General features: G+C 37.0%; 3 protein-coding genes across 5 annotated transcripts; 2 read left to right on the top strand and 1 right to left on the bottom strand.

The window, feature by feature from the left end:
- Positions 1-4293: 4293 nt before the first annotated feature.
- On the bottom strand, positions 4294-8728 carry LOC111213627. 3 transcript variants are annotated; one of them, XM_048753794.1, is made up of 3 exons: positions 5934-8728; positions 5735-5856; positions 4294-5558 (listed from the first exon to the last, which is right to left on the bottom strand). In XM_048753794.1, exon 1 carries the CDS (start codon positions 7981-7983, stop codon positions 6829-6831), a length of 1155 nt encoding a protein of 384 aa, XP_048609751.1. In that variant the 5' UTR covers positions 7984-8728; the 3' UTR covers positions 4294-5558; positions 5735-5856; positions 5934-6828. The 3 variants fall into 3 exon arrangements, with proteins under 3 accessions (XP_048609751.1, XP_048609753.1, XP_048609752.1); XM_048753796.1 differs by having other exon boundaries at positions 5735-5842; XM_048753795.1 differs by having other exon boundaries at positions 5549-5558; positions 5744-5856.
- Positions 8729-12719: 3991 nt separating this feature from the next.
- On the top strand, positions 12720-14113 carry LOC106413299. Its single transcript, XM_048755700.1, has 2 exons — positions 12720-13281; positions 13362-14113. The coding sequence occupies exons 1-2, from the start codon at positions 12720-12722 to the stop codon at positions 14111-14113; spliced, it is 1314 nt and encodes a 437-aa protein (XP_048611657.1).
- Positions 14114-18755: 4642 nt separating this feature from the next.
- Positions 18756-19895, top strand: LOC125585960. Its single transcript, XM_048755699.1, has one exon. The coding sequence runs from the start codon at positions 18756-18758 to the stop codon at positions 19893-19895; it is 1140 nt and encodes a 379-aa protein (XP_048611656.1).
- The last annotated feature ends 434 nt before the right edge of the window (positions 19896-20329 follow it).

Below are 20329 nucleotides of genomic sequence, written 5' to 3'. Positions count from 1 at the left end.
ATTACTATAAACAAATGGAGAATTCTTAGAGTTGGATTTACAGTGGCTAACAAGTGCCTATACTCATCAACGACTATTCAGTTTTCACATTTTCCAGTTTTAATATTTTTTTTTTAATTTTGATTAGCTTTGCTTTACTACTTTTTTTGCATTCAAGATAACATTTTACTTTATCTAACTTCAAATAATCAACTCTTCCACTCCAATAGCATGTCAACAGAGTAACAACCTATGATTTCAACATAAACAGTAATTACTCTTATAACATAAACAAAAAAATTACCCACAATCCAAACTTTATGAGCCTAAAATATTACAAACAACAAATAACACCAAATATGGGATTAAATTTTTGTAAAGGAAACAATATGAAGACCATTTGAAACCTTTACATCATATCAATGTCACAACTCTTTAATATAAAAAACAACTATTGTAAATAAGCAAAATACATCTTATCATATATAATCAATTCTCACCTAAAATTTTCAAAAAGACAAAAATCATTATCATACACATCACTTGCAAATACAAATCTAAAACACAAACCACAAAATTATATAAAAATAATAATTAAGATCACAAATAAAATATATGCCGCCCGTAGGGCGGCCCGGCCCTAGTCTTTTATATAATAATACTACTATGCCTTCTTACAGAACCGGTAAAATTTGTAGACAAAAAAAAAACTAAATTAATAATACTTACCTAACACACCCGTGGCCTTTGGAGAATCACATACCTTGTACAACGTGAATTGTTTCTTCTCCATTTTTGATTTGCTGTGTAACCACCAAAACCATTTCTGGAGTAGCTTTGCCTAGGAGATGGCTATCTACAACGGCTCGCTTGGCTACCGAAGGGAAGCTTTGCGTATCTGAAATCTATAGAGTCGCCGACAACGTAAACGGCACCGCCGCGAGGTTCGTCAACTCTTCCTTCAATCGCCTTAATCTTTTCAGTTTACGAGGCGGTTACATGTACTATTCCCACAGATGTTGCCAGTTACACATATCTTTCTCGTTGTTAATGTCCTTGAATTGATCGGAGAAGATGAACAGTTTTTGTAACATTGTGTTCTATTCTATTTTATGCGTATGGAATAGAAATGTAAAAGAATATGTATTATGAATGTTTTATTCATGTTATGTAATGTGAAATAGTCTGTTACTATACTTATTTATCATGTATCGTTCCATTTGATGATTAATAAAGAAGGTGTTATTTTCTTCACCAATATGTACTATACTATGTATTTTGTTCCATTCTATTTGGGTTTAGGGTTTATACTTGGGTTTAGGGTTTAGTGATTAAGATTTAAGGTTTAGTATTTGGAAGTTAGGGGTTGAGGTTTGAGTTTAGTGATAGCAGTTTAGGGTTTAGTATTCAAAAGTTAGATATAGAATTAGCATTTATGAGTTGTGTGTTGGGTTAGAGCCTATACTATTCAAAAATTAGGTTTGGATTTAGTTTAATATTACACAATATTATATACTATTTTCAGATTTTGATAATTGGATTTTGGGATGATAATTATGGTTTATATTTGAGTTTAGTATTTTAAAGTTTGTTTTGGGTTTAGTATTTAAGAGTTGTAATATGTATTATGAATGTGCTATTCATGTTATGTAATGCAAAATAGTATATAATTACTATACTTTTTTATCATGTATCGTTCCATTTGACGATTAATAAAGAATGTATTATTTTATTCACCAGTATGTACTATACTATATATTTTGTTCTATTTTATTTGGGTTTAGGGTTTATACTTGGATTTAGGGTTTAGTGATTATGATTTAGGGTTTAGTATGTAGAAAGTGGGGTTGAAGTTTGGGTTTAGTGACCCTATCATGTATTGTTCCATTTGATGATTAATAAAAAATATTTTATTTTGTTCACCAATATGTACTATACTATGTATTTTGTTTTATTCTATTTGGGTTTAGGTTATATACTTGGGTTTAGAGTTTAGTTATTAGGATTTAGGGTTTAGTATTTGGAAGGTGCGGGTTGAGGTTTGGGTTTAGTGATAGCAATTTAGGGTTTAGTATTCAAAAGTTGGGTCTGGGTTTAGCATTTAGGAGTTGTGTGCTGAGTTAGAGACTTAGAGTCCTATACTATTTCGGTGATATGAAATACATTATGTATTTGGGTTTAGGGTTTGTATTTAGATTTCGGATTTAGTATTTAGGGTGTAGTATTTAGAGGCTTGGAGTAGGTGAGGTTGGGATAAAATTTATTATTTAGGGGTTGGGATAGAGTTGTTCTCTTATACTATTTTGTTATACTAAATAGAACACTTCTGTTTAGTAAGTAATGAAATATACCATTTATTGCAAAGATGTTTTAATTTTATTCACGCTTTACTGTGCATGGTTAATTACACTATCATAAATTGCACTATCATAAATTGCATACTTTAGGGGTCTAGTTTATAGTAAAGTTTAGTTGCACTGTCATAAATTGCATACTATAATAAATAAGTATGTGGTAAATAAATGTTTGGTGTAGTTTTCACTACGTGATGAAATTATAATAATTGTGTTTCATTTCTAGCCATAACTATAATTGATGATGTCATCCACACTCTTCTTTTTTCACCGGGTACCTGTCCAAAGAGATGGTATAACCGATTAATCATGGACAAAATGTTACTAGGTTAACAATGTCAAAATCAATGCTATTGGCTTAATTTTTATTGCAAACTTGGTTATTTGGTAAATTCACCCCAATAAAAAATGGGACTGTATTGTCGGTGTCGTAAGTCTAAGATTTAAGACATCTCACATCTAAAACAGTGTGTGGTCTTATTCCTAGTGAAAATTACTTCTCAACTTATATAATGCAACCACTACCAAATAAAAAGAAAGTTTTTTTTATTTTTTTATTTTTTATAAGAAGGGTTAATATTAGTGTAATACAATACTCATCAGTAACTTATAGATGACCTAATAATATTTTGAGTTTGGACCTATTGGGCCAATAAAAGTAATGTGTTACAGCCTTTATAGTTAGAAACTATATTTTTTTGAACAACAGTTAGAAACTATATAAAATTAGCATATCATTTTTTTTGTTTTTATCTCCTTTTAGACAAAAATAGAGATCTGAAAGAATCTCTTCTTTTATTAAGATGATTTTGGGGAAAAAGTTACTACTATTGTTTTTGGGCCTTATTTAACGTACTTCCAGTTTATAGTTGACACTATCTTTCTCTATCTTGTGTGATATGATCTATATTGTTAAGTTCTTAGCTTTGTTCATGGTTTCCTAGGACTTTTAATTCGGGCGCTGGCTTTAGCTTCTAGGAAATGTTCTTCTTCTTTTTTCTTTTTTTTCTCTGGAGGCGTTCTTTGCTCGTCGGATTTGGTTATCACCTTTTTGTGTAATGTTTAGTTTATCATCAATTGAAATTTAAATCGAGGAAAAAAGATTACACTAATTAATAATGTTACCTTATAATTTCATTTGTGACTTGTAAGTTGTAACTTAATGATATTAAAAAAAAGACCAACTAATTACGTATGTCCCATAACTCCCAACAACATATACACTATTTATACTATTAAAGGCAGAATCCCAGTAAGGATTATGCCTTTAGTTTTTCAAGTTAATTACAAGGGAATGCCACTGTCTTTCCTTTAAAAAAAAATGAATTACGACCATTTATAACTCGACCAATCAGAAACAAGAGTAAGCTTGACCAATCAAAATATCAGCACCATTTCAGCCCAACAATTTTAGCCTATTTCGTGTGAAGTGTAAACCCAACTTATTAAATCCATGAACCATTCGTCTATAACGTATGTAAGAAAATTTTACCGATGTACAAATTATATTGGAGTTCATTCAAATGCCCATGCCTTATTTAAAATTTTAATTTATGAAGTCGATAAAATAAATTATTTACATTGTATTATCACTTTAATAATCCCAAAAAATATGAATATCGATTTTCAACCAAAAGTGTTACAGTATATTCCGAATTTAACAAATTGTGGATTTCTATATAAAGTAGGCCTGGGCATCCGGGTCTTCGGGCCAGGTTCGGGTCGGGTATTGTCGGGTCCGGATCCTTCGGGTCCTAGCAATTTAGACCCATATAGGTACCTATAACTTTTCGGGTCGGTTCCGGGTTGGGTCTTGTCGGGTCTGGGTCGGTTCGGGTCTATAATTTCAATACCCGTAAAATACCCAAAATTTTTGGGTATATTTCGGATCCGGGTCGGTTCGGGTATTTAGGACCCGAAATACCCGAACTGGACCTGAAAACTCTAAAAATACCCGAAGAACCGCAAAAATACCCAAAAATTTATCCAAAATCAAACCCGAAAACCCAAAACATACCCGAATTTTACCTGAATATCCAAATTATATTTTCTAAAAATCTAAAATTTCACCAAAAACCTACAATTATACCCGAAAATCCAAACCCGAAACTTTAAAAAAAATCCAAAATACCAAAAATATACCCAATCACCCAAATATACCTAGTATATACAATTATTTGCGGGTACTTCGGGTACCCGAACAGGTCTCGGGTAGGACCCGGACCCGAACCGAGATCCGCGGATCCAAAAAAAAAGACCCAATAGGTACTTAGCATGGACCCGGACCCGGACCCGAACCTGTATTTTCGGGTCGGTTCCGGTTCGGGTCTTCGGGTCCGGGTAAAATGCCCAGGCCTAATATAAAGTTCTATATAATTTGGTTTTATAATTGTATTGAACTTTTAAACAGCCACTAATTTAATTTCCCTTTAAAACTAAATCAATTCCAAGTATATTCTCTAACTCATTCCTTTTTTTTTTGCGTATTTGCTTACAATAAATTTAAAACAGAATAGATAGAAACAAGAATTTACGATTTAACTAAAATCACGTCCCTAATATAACTAAACTAAAATCACGGTGCTCAATCACTAACAAGATTATACGATTGAAGTAAAATTAACGTGACGAACACACAGAAAATATCTTAGGTTTGAAATTGGTAACCGAATTTGCCTAGTAGTAATCATAAATGATATCGAAAATAAAGTTCACACAATCTGGTTAGATACGATTTAGAGTATCCCCCAAGTTTTTCCTATAACCTAAGCACCTCTCCCTTTAACATATAGATATTATTATAAATAGGCAACGCCCTATTCCTATTCAAACCCACATCGTCAAACAAACTATGGCTTCAAACATGCAAATCCAAACGACAAAAGCTTCTACGAAAAAGTTACTGCCATTAAAGACTTGAGGCCCTCGAAAAATACATGGTTTATTCATGTGAAGGTTCTACACTCTTGAAAACAAAACATACAACTATCAATGGAAACCATAAAATTCATCTTGGCTGATGAGAATGTAAGCGTTTGGTACTGTCTACTTACTACAACAGAATATATCAGACTAAAAGTCTAAGAACTTTCTATTTAAATAAATAGTTCTTTTTACAATTGTTTAAAGGAACTTATCTTTCACGGTTGTAGTATTATATATCCTTTCCTCTCTTGCAGCCGGAGCAGCAATGAATCCACCATTGTTCTTGCTCTTGGTTTCCATCTGAAATAAATAGAAAAATCAGCAGGATTCTTTATTTTAATTAAGATAACATTCCAAACATAAAACGAGTCTTCCTCAATCAAACATGGTATCTTCGATGGTATTGTCAAAAATTAATTTTCTAAACAATAACAAATAATCACAGAGTTACAAAGAATCATAGGAGAAGATTATACAGTATAAACCAGGTTTCTTCAGATTTATGCAGAATCCCCGACGTATGATGATAGCATGGTAATCGTCTGTTCCCTTTCATAATATTTCAGATCTAAGAACAGATTCATCTGCATGTTACGATCTGTCAAAAATCTCATTACGACTATGTATTTCATATCTAACAAAAACAATTAACAGATGAGGAAACGATAGTAATACCTTTTGATTTCGAGTTTCTGAGTTGTTATTTACTCAGGAAATAGTCGACTATCTTTGATCTTCACCATGGGGAACGATTTGATCCTCGGTTAAGAATCTGTCCTTTTTTATCTCTCTTTCCTTTCTGTTCTTTTTTTCCAACACGTAAACGGCCTTTACGACCAAGTACTAAATTGGCCAACAAAAAAAACGACCAAGTACTCGACTTGGGTGGGTCAAGTTTACGAAAACATTATTTGAGCCCAATACGCTGATTAATCTTTTTTCATATGGGCTCTTACGTCTGATAATTTCTAAAACTTAACATGTATAAACATATTTGAGCCCAATACAAAAACATAATTATTATTTTCTAAAAATAAACATGTTTAAACATATAAAATAACTATTAAATTTTTTTTTTCTAACTAACAATTAAATATATAAATAATTTACACATGTCTTTTAAAAACTTCAAATATAAATAAATCGAGTACAAAATTTTAAAACTTATATTATTAGAAATTATCATGTATTTATAAAACTTTGTGTTATTTTACAATAAACACACGATAAATATTTATAAAATCAAATATTAAATTTAGACTATGATAAAAATATATCGTAAGAACATGGTCCAAACCGATGTCAGTCCAGTAAGAACGGTATAAAGTAAGTGAGTAACACATTTTGATCTTGAAATAAACAACCTATATCATCAATATATTATAATAATGAAAGTATTTATGTAATTAGACATTTATAAAAATGATATAATCCCGTGCTTTGAAAGCGCGGATCAAAATCTAGTATATATTTAAATCAGTTACAAAAAAGCATATACATTTAAATAAAACATTTTTACAAGAAACGGGAAACAATAAAAAGGAAACCAAACGTAAGAAAATTAAACTAATTAATTAGGAACACACTCATGTTCCACGAAACCCGGCAAAGTCCTTGTCGCAGAAGCAACAAAAACCCTAGAATGCCCCACCATTGGCACTACTCTCAGAGCTTCTTCTTCATAAGCTTTTCTCTCCATCTCTTCCCATTTTGCCCTTCTCCTCCGCTTATTCGCCGTCACAACAGCCACCGCCACCACAAGCCCTAAAAGCACCACCCCCACCGTCACAGATCCAACAAGCCCACCAACAACCGATCTCCACCGTCCAATCTTCGCCTTCTTCATCTCATTTTCTCCTCCACCGTCTGATTTGGACGAATCCTGATCATCCGTCACCACTAAACCAAAATGTCCGTTAGTTTTAACGGCGCAGACATACGGCTTCACTTCTCCAGCAAACGTTACTTTGCCGTCTAGGCCGAAAGTCACACACATTGGCTTATTCAAGAACGTTCTCTCCACCATCGACGGTCCAGAAATGTTTCCGAAATCAACGGTGGATGGATCTTTAGCATAGTCTAGGAGAAGACTTATCTGAAAAGAGCTGCTCAAATTATTACCCAAAACAACGTCGTTTATGGCATTATAGGCTAGGAGTCCTAAAACAGGAGAGACGAGTCTATAACCAGATAGATCATAGTTCTTGTAATAGATATCAGACCAGTTTGATCCCAAGATCTGTCTCACGACCACAAGACGTTCACCACACGGTTCAAGAACCGCTCCGACACCGATATGGAATTCTTGGAGTTGAGCTCCATATCGCCGGAGACTCCCACACCGGAACCTGACAGCGTCGAGATTAATGCCGGAGTAGTTAGAAGGGAGATGAATACGCCGAAGAACGCCGGTCTTGATTGAGTAATGTTGGTTCTTGAAAGAGTTTAGAGTGTAATCTCTTAGGAGGAGATCGAGAAGCCTTGAAGATTCCTTGAAACGTTCTTGAGTAGTACTACTAGTGGAGGGTGAACCTTTTAGATGAGAAGGAAGGAATGAGATTAATAATATGATTATTGTTTGTGAAAGAGAGGGAAAATTGAATGTTGTTGTTGTTTTTGTCGCCATTTTTTTTAATCTTGAATGAGTTATTGTTCTCCTATATGTTGTTGTTGAGGGGAAATGAGAAGAAGATGTGAAGGGGAAGACATCAATTAAGTTGATCATGAGATACAAAATTTTTTATCTCGATGAAGGCTTTAGATTGAAGGGAAAGGTTTGCCTTATATGTATAGATATGTAAATAATGTATATGTTTGTATGCTAATCAGTATGATTTTGTGGATATTAAAGGCGGCGTGAGATTGTTTTGAGTAAAGTATACGTCTACATATTAAATGGATAAATCGGTTTTGAAGAAAAAACACTCAAGTGTAAATCGTTTTAGTCACATCGGTACAAACACATTGAGGGGTACAATCAGCGTGATTTAAAAGCAGTTCTTAATAAAAATAGTGATTTGATACGTTATAGTAAAAGTGGTCGAACTCTTAAGAAGAAAATACAAGAACCACTTTGCACATTAGAGTTACTAGCTATTTGGAGAGGGTGAAACCACTTTCTAACTTTTTATATTTTTAATATTATTGTTTTAAGATAATCATTTGTTTTCACTAGTGATTAAACTATCGATTAATTTAAATCTTTATATACGATAATTTAAGTCTTAAAATATTTGAAAGTTGTAACCAAGAGTTTTGAAAATTATGACCGTCATGTTTGTTCTTCGCCTATTTATTGATCTGTTATGAGTTACTAGGTCTGATCACATTCATCTGGAACTAAAAAGATGAACTGAAACAAACCGAAAATAATCAAATAATCGTAAAATACTATTTATACATTGAAATTCCTAAAAGAATAAATTACTAGAATACTTTTTATCCAAAGAATTTAAATTATCCAAATATCACTGATGAAATTTAATGGTGAATATCAGTGAACACATTGCAAATGTATTATGAGCTAATAAAAATATTCTGTAGTTTTTTTTACCCATGTTGTATTTAAATTTGTGTTATGTTTTTTTTTTTTTAAAAATAATTGTATTTAGTAGTTTTTTGAAATAATCAATTTTGTAATTCCATTAAATAGAAATTTTATTCTTTTACAAATTTATTATAGATATTCATACAGTAATTTGAACCATTTTTTTATTCCCTTTTATCATTCAAACAAAAATTTCGAACCCTTTGATCTGCATTCGTACCGCTAGATCTACTCTTGTTTCGCTCGATACACTTTAATCCGCTAGATCCGCAACGTTTGATCCACTAGATCCGCAACGGTTGATCCACTAGATCCGCAACGCTTGATTCGTTTTTCCCGTTCGGAGCCTTAGTAGTTAAATAAAAGATAGTTCTAGATAAATTATACTCAGGGAAATTTTAGAAGAAACTTCATATTTCAAATAGAGATTGTTGTCGTTAAGGTAGTTCTAGATAAATCCTACCTTTATTATAAAATGAGTTTTTCTTGGTTTACCCTCTAAAAGTGAACCTCTAGATTCACCTCATATGAGTGAACTTTTAGGTTCACCTAAGGGCATCTCCAACCCCACTCTATTTTCCCTTCTAAAATAGAATTTAGAGTAAAAATGCTCTAATGATACTCTATTTTCTACTCTATAATAGTATAAACCTATTTTTACTCTATATATAGAGTAATTTTTTTATTTTTTGTTCATCATTCTATTTTTCACTCTAAAATAGAGTGTTATTGGGGTAACATTTAACTCTATTATAGATTTACTCTATTTTAGAGGAAAAAGTAGAGTAAACCATCGGAGATGGTCTAACCAATAGTAACTTGCCAACTCATATTTAATACTTAGAAATAAAGAATAAGAAATTAAATTATCTAAGGAATAAAAAAAGTAAAACAATAAATTTAACTCCGTCAACTTCTTCTTCATCGATTACAAAGGTTGAGATCATGCTGTGTTTGTGATTTTTGGAGTCTCCAATTCGTTGATTTCAATGAAGGAAAACAAAAAACATCCAAGTTGTTAACGCCGTCCGACGTACTTGTAACCCTAACAATCGATATATAAGAACCATCTTTTCACAAAATTTCTTTAATGAAACAATAGTATTGATTTCTGGATCTTGTTTTGATCGTGAAAAGTAACTTAAATTTTTGAAGTTAAAGTGTTTTGTTGTACGAGCTCGTGTCATACCCCGAGCTCTTCCTCCTTTGCTTAGATCCTCTATTGACGTATCTCCCTCTAGTGCTCGTACAATCTTCACATGTTCCAATTCCAAGATTCAAAAGCATGTCACACTTATCATCAAGATTGTGTTTGATAACAAAAAGAATTAATTAACAAGTTACCTGGCTCATCTTAGGGCGTCTTCTTGTTGAGTGTCTGATGGCTGCAGCTGCACAAAAAGCCATTCTAGCTATCTCTTGTTGATTGTAGTTTCTCTCTAGACGTGGATTTGCAAACTGGCTGTAATCTCCATCTTGAGCTGCTTTCGAACACAGAGGCTGTTTACCCAAAAGAAAATGTTAAAAGACATACAAAACCGAGTGGAAACGTGCCCTACAAGCAAACAGTCCAAAGCTGTTTACCCAAAAGTTCCCATGACGCGAGTGGAGACATGAGTTTAATTGTCTTGAGAAGCTCAGCTAATCCAAAATCGGCAACTTGTTCATTTTTTTCTTTAAGCTATTGTTTATTATTAAAAAAAAAATCTTTTTAAACATCTGAAACCCAGTTTTGAGTGGGGCTCTTAATGGGTATGGACCGGCGCTGCATGTTTATATATATATACTAGGTAATAATATGTGTATTGCGCGGGATGTGATTATTAGTTTTGTTATTTTTTTAATTAGGAGACATTAAATATGTTTAATCTGGATATTTGTTCGGTTTTAGGTTATTTTTTTTTGTTTTTAATCTCCTAAAATATAGTTATAATTCTAAATCAATATTTATTTTGGTTTGTTCGGTTCAAATTGTTGATGTTTTTGTTTTTTTCCGGCGATAACCAAATTTTTTTTTTTTTTTAATTTCAGGTTATATAAATTTTAGATAGTTCTGATGTCGAACCAATGATTACATATTATAACTTCTAAACATATAATAGTTAAAGAAAAGGAAAATAAAATTATTAAGACAAATCATTTAACTACAATTTGGTCGATAGTGAAATAAGCATTAAAAAAATATTTCAACTTCCAAGAGAATAAGATATGTCAGTTGTGGTGAATATTTAGTTATATAAGTGTTCACATCAATATCACCATGTATGTGTATGCAAAATATATAAAAGTGGTTGGTAAATATATAAAGATATTGTTAATAAATATTAAATGACATTTTTATTCAAAGTAATACATGAAAGATAAAATTCTTATAAAATTAATTAAAAATAAAATAAGCCTAGACATTAGTGAATTTTCTTTCATCTAAAGAAAATCAAATTGTATCCGTAAATAGGAGTGGACACGGATTGAATATCCAGGTATTTGGAGGTGTTAGTGTCGATTCGATCATTAGCCACCCGGATATTCAATGTATCAGATATCCGGAAAATTTTAGAATTTTCATGGATATCCGATTTGATCCGTAAATAAAATATTTTAAAAAATGAAAAATCTAAAAAAAATATTGAATAATAATATTTCTTTACAAAATTAAATTATCATTTAACTTTTAAAATTCTAATACCTAATATAATAAATTTAATACATAAAAGTATTGCAAAAATTATATAAACTATAATATATATATATATATATAATTCTTTTAATAAAATATTTTATTTAAAAAAATGAAAAATCTAAAAATAATATAGAATAATAATATTTCTTTACAAAAGTAAAGTATCATTTAAAATTTAAAATTCTAAAACCTAATATAATAAATTTAATACATAAAAATATTGTAAAAATTATATAAACTATAATATATATATATATATATATATATATATAATTCTTTAAATATACGTATATATGCATATAACGGATCGAATCGGATATATGTTCTTAAAAATATTAGTATTTTTGATTTGCTTCATTTTTTACAGATATTGCATTTTAGTATTTGATTTGCTTCGTAGTGTTACGGATATCCAGATATTTTGGTTCAAATCAAAACGAATAGAAAATCGAATAAAAAAATTACAAATATTTTTCCAAGCTTATTCGTAAATAATATATGTATAACTGGACTTTCGATTCATTATCAGTTTTGATTCGAATCGAAAAATATGGATAGTATGAGTTGGAGCCTTACATGTGAGTTTTATATTTAAAAACAAAATGTAAAGTACATAGTGTGAATACATTTATGTAGAGTTTGGCTGAAAAGCTCTCTACACGTGACACTTCAACGTGCTCATTCTCAAATCGTTGTGAGGATGTCACCTGTCTATTATAGTATGGAGGCATATATTACAATGTTTCTCCTTTAATATACAAATGATATACACATCAACACTGATTCAAAAAAATTGCCTTGCAAGAGAAAGTATATCTCCTAAGCTTTCTAGCCACTAGATAAGAAATTCTTTTCTCTCAAGTAAGACGATTTCCGGTCATTTAGTACCGGTCTGGGTCTTTCCTTTTTGGATTATTCTTTCTTTCTCTCGGTTGGGGGAATCTAATTACCGGCCCTTTTGCTACGGTCTTATTTTAGGGTACTTATTGTATCTTTCCTATTCTAAAAATTCTCAAAACTCCTTTATTATCACTATTTCCTTTTCCTTCCGGAAATTTCCATAATTTTTCATCTTGATTGCCAATCTTTCCTTCTCGTCATGATTTCACAAAAAATCGTATCAGAATTTTGCCATATTACTGGTAATTTCACGATTATCACGCTCGATTTGCTTCCCAAAGTCTTAACCCTGCTCCCAAGCTCCGCCACATACCTTGGTTGCTCTGCCGCCATAATGGCTGATTTTCTACACAAAGCGATTGGTGCTATGTCGTTTGAAGATGAGGAACCGCTAGTGCTTCCAGAGAGTCCTCAGTTTACAGTCCTTGATGCTAATGAAACCCGTATGCTGGGTCGCCTTCTCAACCCAGACTGTCAATCCATGTCTCGTATGATCGACTATATGCCCACTGCGTGGAGGGTTTATGGAAGGGTTCGAGGTATAGCTCTGTCTCGTGACCGATTTCAGTTTGTGTTCCAGAGAGAGGAAGATCTGGTTACTGTTCTGAATGATCGGCCCTGGTCTTACAACCATTGCGCTATGGCGCTTGAAAGATGGACTGCTTCTCCTCATGAGGACTTTCTGAGAACAATGGAGATCTGGATTCGTATCCGGAATATCCCGCAGATTCACTTCACATCGGAAATGATGTATAAGCTTGCCTCAGAGATAGGTAAAGTAGAAGTGATTGCCTATGACCCAAAAGTCTCTCATACTAAAGAGTATATCAGGGCGAAGATTACCTTTCATGTGGATAATCCAGCTAAAGCCTCAAGGAAGTTGTCGGTGAAATCAGGTGGAACAGTTTCTATTGAATACGACTACGAGAAGATCCATAAATGTTGTTTTCACTGTTTGAGGCTTACGCATGAGAAGATACGATGTCCCTTACTGAAAAAGGTCAGATAAAGGCTAGTGGTGGGAGTACGAGCTCTATGACACCTCCCATAAAGACCCCTAATATGCATGTGTTGATCAACCCGTCTAGAGGTGAGGCTCTGGCAGCTCCACCAGGGTTCCCTCCCTTGTTTCCTAAACTCTCCCCAGCGGACCAGAAGATGGCTATGCTCTATATATCCCACTCAGATGAGACTGAGCGCAATGCAAGGATTTTGAGGGTAAGACAAGGTATTGAGGACAATAGAGAATCTTCCCTGCGACTGATAAGGATTACAAATGAGATTGATAAAGGCAAGGGTCATGTGTTTCATTATACTGAAAAGTCCATCTATCAGGAAGACAGTAGTAAGCGTTTTCGTGTTGGTCCCCAGCTGCTTCTCGGAAATACTGAAGATGAAGCTGAATCCTCTGCTAATGCTCCTGATACTCTGTCTGCCCCTGCTTTCGTTTCGTCGGGTTTTCAGCTTCGCCCCACTTTGGAGGGGCGTGCTTCCGGAAACTTAAGTTTGGGCAAAGCTGCGAGAAACCGCCCTCCTTCATGGAAGAGGAAAGCAAACCCCAAGAAAGGAAATTCTGCATTTGGACCCGCCTTGAAGGGACAAGAACAATCGGCTGCAAATGGTACAAAGAGGAAGCAGAGTGTTTCAGCTTCGGCCGTGGACAACAAATCCCCAAAGTACACAGAATCTTCGGTGGCTTCTGTATTGAAGCCGCTGCAGCCGCAATGAGCATATTTTGCTGGAACTGTCAAGGAGTAGGTAGCTCTGAGACAGAACATTAACTCCGGGTGTTTAGAAGAAAATTCTTCCTGGATTTCTTATTTCTTATGGAGACGAAACAGAAACTTGGTTCATGAGAGGATTGCAGCAAAGTTTGGGTTATAGCCAGTTAGTTACGGTGGAGCCAGTGGGTCTGAGTGGAGGGCTTGCTGTAATGTGGAAGGATAGCTACTCGGTGTCGATTCTCTCAGCTGATAAGAGGATCATCGATATGGAGGTTACATTTGGGTCGATTAAATTCTTTCTTACATGTGTGTACGGGGATCCTGTGAGAGCAAAAATGTAGGAGGTGTGGGAACGCTTAACTAGTATTGGTTTGGTGAGAGATGAAGCATGGCTACTAGCTGGTGACTTCAATGAGCTAATGACAAAGGAGGAGAAAGTTGGTGGGGCTGAAAGGCATGAGTCCTCATTTTGGGATTTTCGCAATATGGCAGAAAACTGCAAAATTCGCGAGCTGAGATACACTGGGAACTGTCTATCATGGGGTGGTTGGAGAGAAAGGGTGAGGGGGAAATGTAGACTTGATCGCAGCTTTGGTAATAGTGAGTGGTTCTCCTTGTTCCCAAGATCAAGTATGGAATATCTCGAGTTATGGGCTTCAGATCACCGTCCTATCAGGATATGCTTTCCTCTAGAACGTGATGATCGAAAGCGTAGTCATTTTTTCTTTGATAAACGATACTTGAATAAAGAGGGTATTGAAGAGCTTATTAAAGATAGCTGGGGACCAGAAGGGTTTGATCAGAGCAACACGATGGAACGCATAGGACGCTGCAGAAAGAGTATCATGAAATGGAAGCGATACTCTGATACCAACTCTAGGAATAAAATTTCGAGACTGAAGGAGGCTCTGGAGAAAGAAGTAGCTAAAAGGTATCCATCATACAGCCAGATGAAGAGGTTGAAATTGGATTTGTCTGAAGCTTTAAGAGAGGAAGAAGTGTATTGGAGACAGAAATGTAGAGAAGAATGGTTGCGGCCTAGAGATAGAAACACAAAGTTTTTTTCACAACTGTGTGGCTGGGAAGAGACTTCAAATTCGTATCTTGATCCTCCTGGATGAGTTAGGACAAGAACATTTCTCGAAGGGTTCAAAAGGTAACATAGCTGCTGAGTATTTCTGGGACCTGTTTAGGAGTTCTAATCCCTTGACTTGGAATCTCTGTTCCCTGGGTTTCAAGGGCGGGTTACTCCTGAAATGAATATGATGTTGTCGGCTCCGGTTTTAGCGGAAGAGATCAGAAAGGCAGCCTTCAGTGTTAAAGGCAGTAGTGCTCCAGGAGAAGATGGACTTGCTGGAATCTTCTATCAAAAATTCTGGCATATAGTTGGCCCGAAGCTTACAGAAGAAATTGGTGAGTTCTTCAAGAACTCTATCATACCAGATGGATGGAATCATACTCAGCTCTGCCTTTTGCCAAAAATTACTAAACCAACGAGAATGCAGGATCTTAGACCCATCAGCTTGTGTTCAGTTCAATATAAGATCATCTCGAAAATATTGAGCAAACGGCTGAAGGCCATCTTGCCGAACATCATCTCTGAGACTCAGGGAGCCTTTGTGTCTGGGAGGCTTATCTCAGACAATATTATCATTGCGCACGAAATGGTGCATGGGCTGCGAACTAATCAGAAGGTATCTGAAGAATGCATGGCGATCAAAACAGACATGTCCAAGGCTTATGATCGTGTGGAGTGGAACTTTCTGGAGGTGATTCTTGAGAAGATGGGTTTTGAAAGAACTTGGGTCAGATGGTTAATGGCATGTGTTACGTCGGTTTCATTCTCTGTTCTGCTGAATGGAAACTCCCATGGATTTATCAAACCTGAGCGAGGATTGCATTAGGGAGATCCGCTCTCTCCTTTTCTATTCATCTTATGTGCCGAAGCTCTTGTCTCTTGTCTCAATGCGTCTGAGGAAGCTGGTAGACTGCACGGTATTAAGCTCTCTGCCTCTTGTCTATCAGTACATCACCTTCTGTTGGCAGACGACAGCCTCCTCTTATGTAGAGCCAATACCTTTGGAAGCAACATATGTTATGTCATGTCTAAAAGCGTATGGAGATGCATCAGGTCAGATGATTAACTTGCAAAAGTCTTCGATAATCTTTGGCTCTAAGGTACCTCATGACGCGAAACAGGAAGTCAAAGGTATCTTAGGTATAGATCAAGAAGGTGGTGAAGGGTCTTACTCAGGATTACCAGAGTGCTTCAGTGGCTCTAAAGTAAAGATGCTGAATTTCCTTAAGGAAAAGCTTCAGGGGAGGTTGAGGGGCTGGTTCTCGAAGTCACTGTCCCAAGGCGGGAAGGAAATCCTTTTGAAATCTGTGGCGTTGGCACTACCTATTTATGCAATGTCATGTTTTAAGTTGCCAAAGGATGTGTGTGCTAAGTTGACTAGCGCTATGGTGGAGTTTTGGTGGATTTTCGGAAATAATAAGAAGAAAATACCGTTGGTGGCATGGCAAAAGTTATGTAAGGATAAAGTGCTTGGTGGTCTTGGTTTCAAGGATATTGAGAAGTTTAACCAAGCCTTACTAGCAAAAAAGGCCTGGAGAATTTGGTCTAATCCGGAATCACTAGTGGCTCGGATTCTGAAGCAACGGTACTTCGCAAAAGCTGACAAACTGGACTGTAGTATAGGAACAAGGCCATCCTACGCTTGGTGTAGCATTATTCATGGCAGGGAGTTTCTTCAACAAGGATTATATCACAAGATTGGCTCGGGGGAGACTACTAAGGTGTGGTCAGATAACTGGATCTTAAATGGAAGAGATCGGCCTCCTATGAATAGAGAGGATGTGATTGTTGATCTCAGGCTGACGGTTAGTGATCCGATTGACTCGAGAGTAGGAAGCTGGAATGAACCAAGGATTCGAGAACTGATAGCTGAAGAGGATGTTGAACATATTTTGCAGACCCCATTTGACTTATCTCATCATCAAGACCAGAAGATGTGGGGATTTTCAAGGAATGGAAGCTACAACTCTAAAAGTGGCTATAAATTGGCTGAGACCCTGCATGAAATGCAGCTTCCTCCCTCTACAGGTCTTCCCCCGATAGAGAATAGACTTTGAAACGATCTATGGAAGACCAAAACATCACCCAAGATTAAGCACTTTATGTGGCGAGCACTATCGGGAGCGTTAGCTGTCAAAAGCAGATTACAGTCACGGGGGATTCTTCTAGATACGACTTGTTCAAGATGTGGATCAGCAGAGGAGACTATATGACATGTCCTGTTCCATTGTGAGGTTGCTAAGAAAGTATGGAGAAGATCCAGATTTCCCTTGCCGTCTGGTGGTTTTTCTGTTAACTCGGTGTGGCTCAATTTCTATCATCTTATGTCTGTGAGCAAGAAACTGCCACAAGAGAATGAAGCTCATCTATCCTTTCCTTGGATCCTTTGGCAAATATGGAAAGCGCGCAATTCATTCTGCTTTGAACAACGGTTGATGGATGACGAATTTATCTTTTCAAAAGCTCCAGAGGAAGCAACTATGTGGTCGAATCTCTCACATACTAGTGAAGATGGTCCATCATATCAATATGAAAATCTTGTGGCAAGAAATAAATGGCAAAAACCCCCACCTGGAATTACTAAATGTAATGTAGCGTCATCTTGGGTAGATCCCTTGCAGAAGAGTGGAGCAGCCTGGATTACTCGAAGTCATATTGGCATACCATTGGTCCACAGTAGGAGTGCTATATTGCCCCCACGACCTTTGAAGCAGGATTGTGCGCTCTGTTATGTTCATGTACGGACATGCACAATTTACATTTCAAAAAGGTAATTTTTAAAATCTCTTCTCCTCTGGTTTTGGAAGCCATCAACGCCCCTATGTTGTTTCCGAATGTACCTCTGCTCTTATCAAAAACACTACGATCCTTGCATCAATTTGATCACTGTCAAGTGATGCTAGTTTCGGAGGGAGTTAACTCGATAGCCCTCGAGATTGCAGCTAGTGTCACTGCAGGTCCACGTTACCAATCTTACATCGCTAGAGGAGGTCCTTCTTGGTTGTCTCTGTGGATGGTAAATTCGACCATCCCTCAAGGCCCGAAGAACAGACGGCCCGGCCCACATGAAGCGGAGCATTGGCTCGACGCGGCGGCTTGAAGGGTCGATCTCTCGGCGTAATATGAGAGAGCTTTTGATGGGCTTCTTGACTAAACACCCCGAGGAAACGACTTCACGAGACAACGTGGGCTTCTCGGTCCAGCGAGTTAAAGCCCACAGAGACGACACAAACTAGGTCACGGAAGAGAGTGAGGTCAGCTATAAAAGGGGAAGGAAAGACAACGTAAAGGGGATACAAAAATCACTGATACCCACTTGGCGGCTAGATTAGGGTTTTACCTTTGTTATCTCGCCTTGTTGTATCTCTCCGGTAAAGCCTTCGAGGCTCCGGTACATTTCCTTTCACGCATTTCCTTTCCTTGTAACCGACGAAACGCTCTTCCGACCATTAATAAGACGTCTTTGCTTAAACCCACTTCTAAAACCGAACGTTCTCTCGTTCCGTTTCGTTTCCCGATCAAACAGTTGGCGCCCACCGTGGGGCATTAGCAAAATAACGTCGACAAGATGGCGACGAGTAACGACGACTCTTCCTCTGGAGAAGATCGTGAAGCCGCTGAAGTAACGCCGTCGTCTTTCCCCGTGACTCCGACACCACTCCAACCCGCTTCAATAGAAACTATCATGGCGCACCTTGCGCAGCAAGACGCAGCCCAGAAAGCGGCGACCGAGCAAATCGCAGCGCTTGCAAAGATCTTAGCCCCCCTCGCTGCGAACGTGGAAGCTTCGACGGCGCAGTACCGAAGACATCTGTTTAACACAGAGAGAGCGACTGGTGCAGCACCAACGCAGACTGCCAACCAAGATGTCGCCGATGATGACGTGGCCCAAACCCCGGTGGGTCTTGATGCACAGACGATAAACGAGCTCGCCGCGCTAAAACAGTCGGTGCTGGATATAAACTCCAAGATCCATCATGTCACCACGTCCGCCCCTCAGATCGAGCGAGTCCTAGCAGAATCTCTCCGGACACCGTTCACCGAAAAGATAACGAAGGTCCGCCTCCGAAAGATGGAAAAGCTCCGTCTTCCAGCCTTCGACGGCGTATCTGACCCTTCTGCTCACGTCACATCCTTCAATATCGCGATGCGACGCGCGAACCTCTCAGATGAGGAAAAAGACGCCGGCTTTTGTCAACTTTTCGTCGAAACCCTAGAAGGTATAGCTCTTAATTGGTTCACCGGTCTTCAGGAGAACTCCGTTGATAGTTTTCACGACCTCTCGACGGCTTTCCTCAAAAATTACATCATGTTTACTCGACAAGAAGCCACCACCACGGATCTCTGGAACCTCAACCACGCAAACGGGCAGAGCTTGAGAGATTTTATGGAGAAGTTCAAATCCATTGTCTCGAAAGTCGACGTACCAGATCATATAGCCATGGAGTCGTTGATGAACACCCTCCACATTAAGTCACCATTTCGGGCTGACCTTTACCGACACCCAACGAGATCGGTACCTGATGCCATCGCTCGATCCAATAACTTCATTCGAATGGAGGTGGATACTAGGGCCAAGGCGGCCAAAGAAGCTGCAGGAAAACAGACTCCCGCCCAGACGAACGACGCTCGTCAAGAACCGCGCCAACATTCCGCAAGTGGCAAGCCTAACCAGACGAAGGGCTACATGAATGCTATAGATGACTGAGAACCATCGGGTTCCGCCGCAATGGCGCGAGAGAAGGGATGGAATCATTGGAATCGAGATACCAGCCAGCCAAAGTCTAGCTCCCCCGAACCAGCAAACTCGAACGCCGTCGAGCCGAGTAAATAGTGTTCCTATCATGAGGTCAAATCACATGATACGAAGGATTGCAAAGTCTTATACGGACACTACCTCAAATCCATCGAAAGCGGGAAAATTGAGATTGAATCTCCGCAGAAGCCGAAAAACAATAAGAGTTGGAGCAAAAACAAAGAAAAGAAGATTCAGAAATCTCAAGCAAAAGCCCCTCAGAGAGAAGAGCAAACTAATCCAGAGAAAGCCACAGTAAACAATCTCAACCTCGAAGGCGAATCAACTGATGAAGAACCACCTAAGAACCGGCGACGGGTGGAAGTGATACTCCCCCGACAGGCTGA

Source organism: Brassica napus, chromosome C4 (assembly GCF_020379485.1).
Source record: "Brassica napus cultivar Da-Ae chromosome C4, Da-Ae, whole genome shotgun sequence".
Lineage (NCBI taxonomy): Eukaryota > Viridiplantae > Streptophyta > Magnoliopsida > Brassicales > Brassicaceae > Brassica > Brassica napus.
The sequence above is the reverse complement of the archived record's forward strand: the minus strand, read 5'-3'. Positions and strand labels throughout refer to the sequence as shown.

Bases quoted from the DNA above. Each gene is read 5' to 3' on its own strand.
- LOC106413299 (XM_048755700.1), top strand. From the start codon at position 12,720: ATGGCTGATTTTCTACACAAAGCGATTGGTGCTATGTCGTTTGAAGAT. The intron at 13,282-13,361 runs GTGGAACAGTTT...ACGCATGAGAAG, and splicing joins GAAGTTGTCGGTGAAATCAG to ATACGATGTCCCTTACTGAA.
- LOC111213627 (XM_048753794.1), bottom strand. From the start codon at position 7,983: ATGATCAACTTAATTGATGTCTTCCCCTTCACATCTTCTTCTCATTTC.
- LOC125585960 (XM_048755699.1), top strand. From the start codon at position 18,756: ATGGCGACGAGTAACGACGACTCTTCCTCTGGAGAAGATCGTGAAGCC.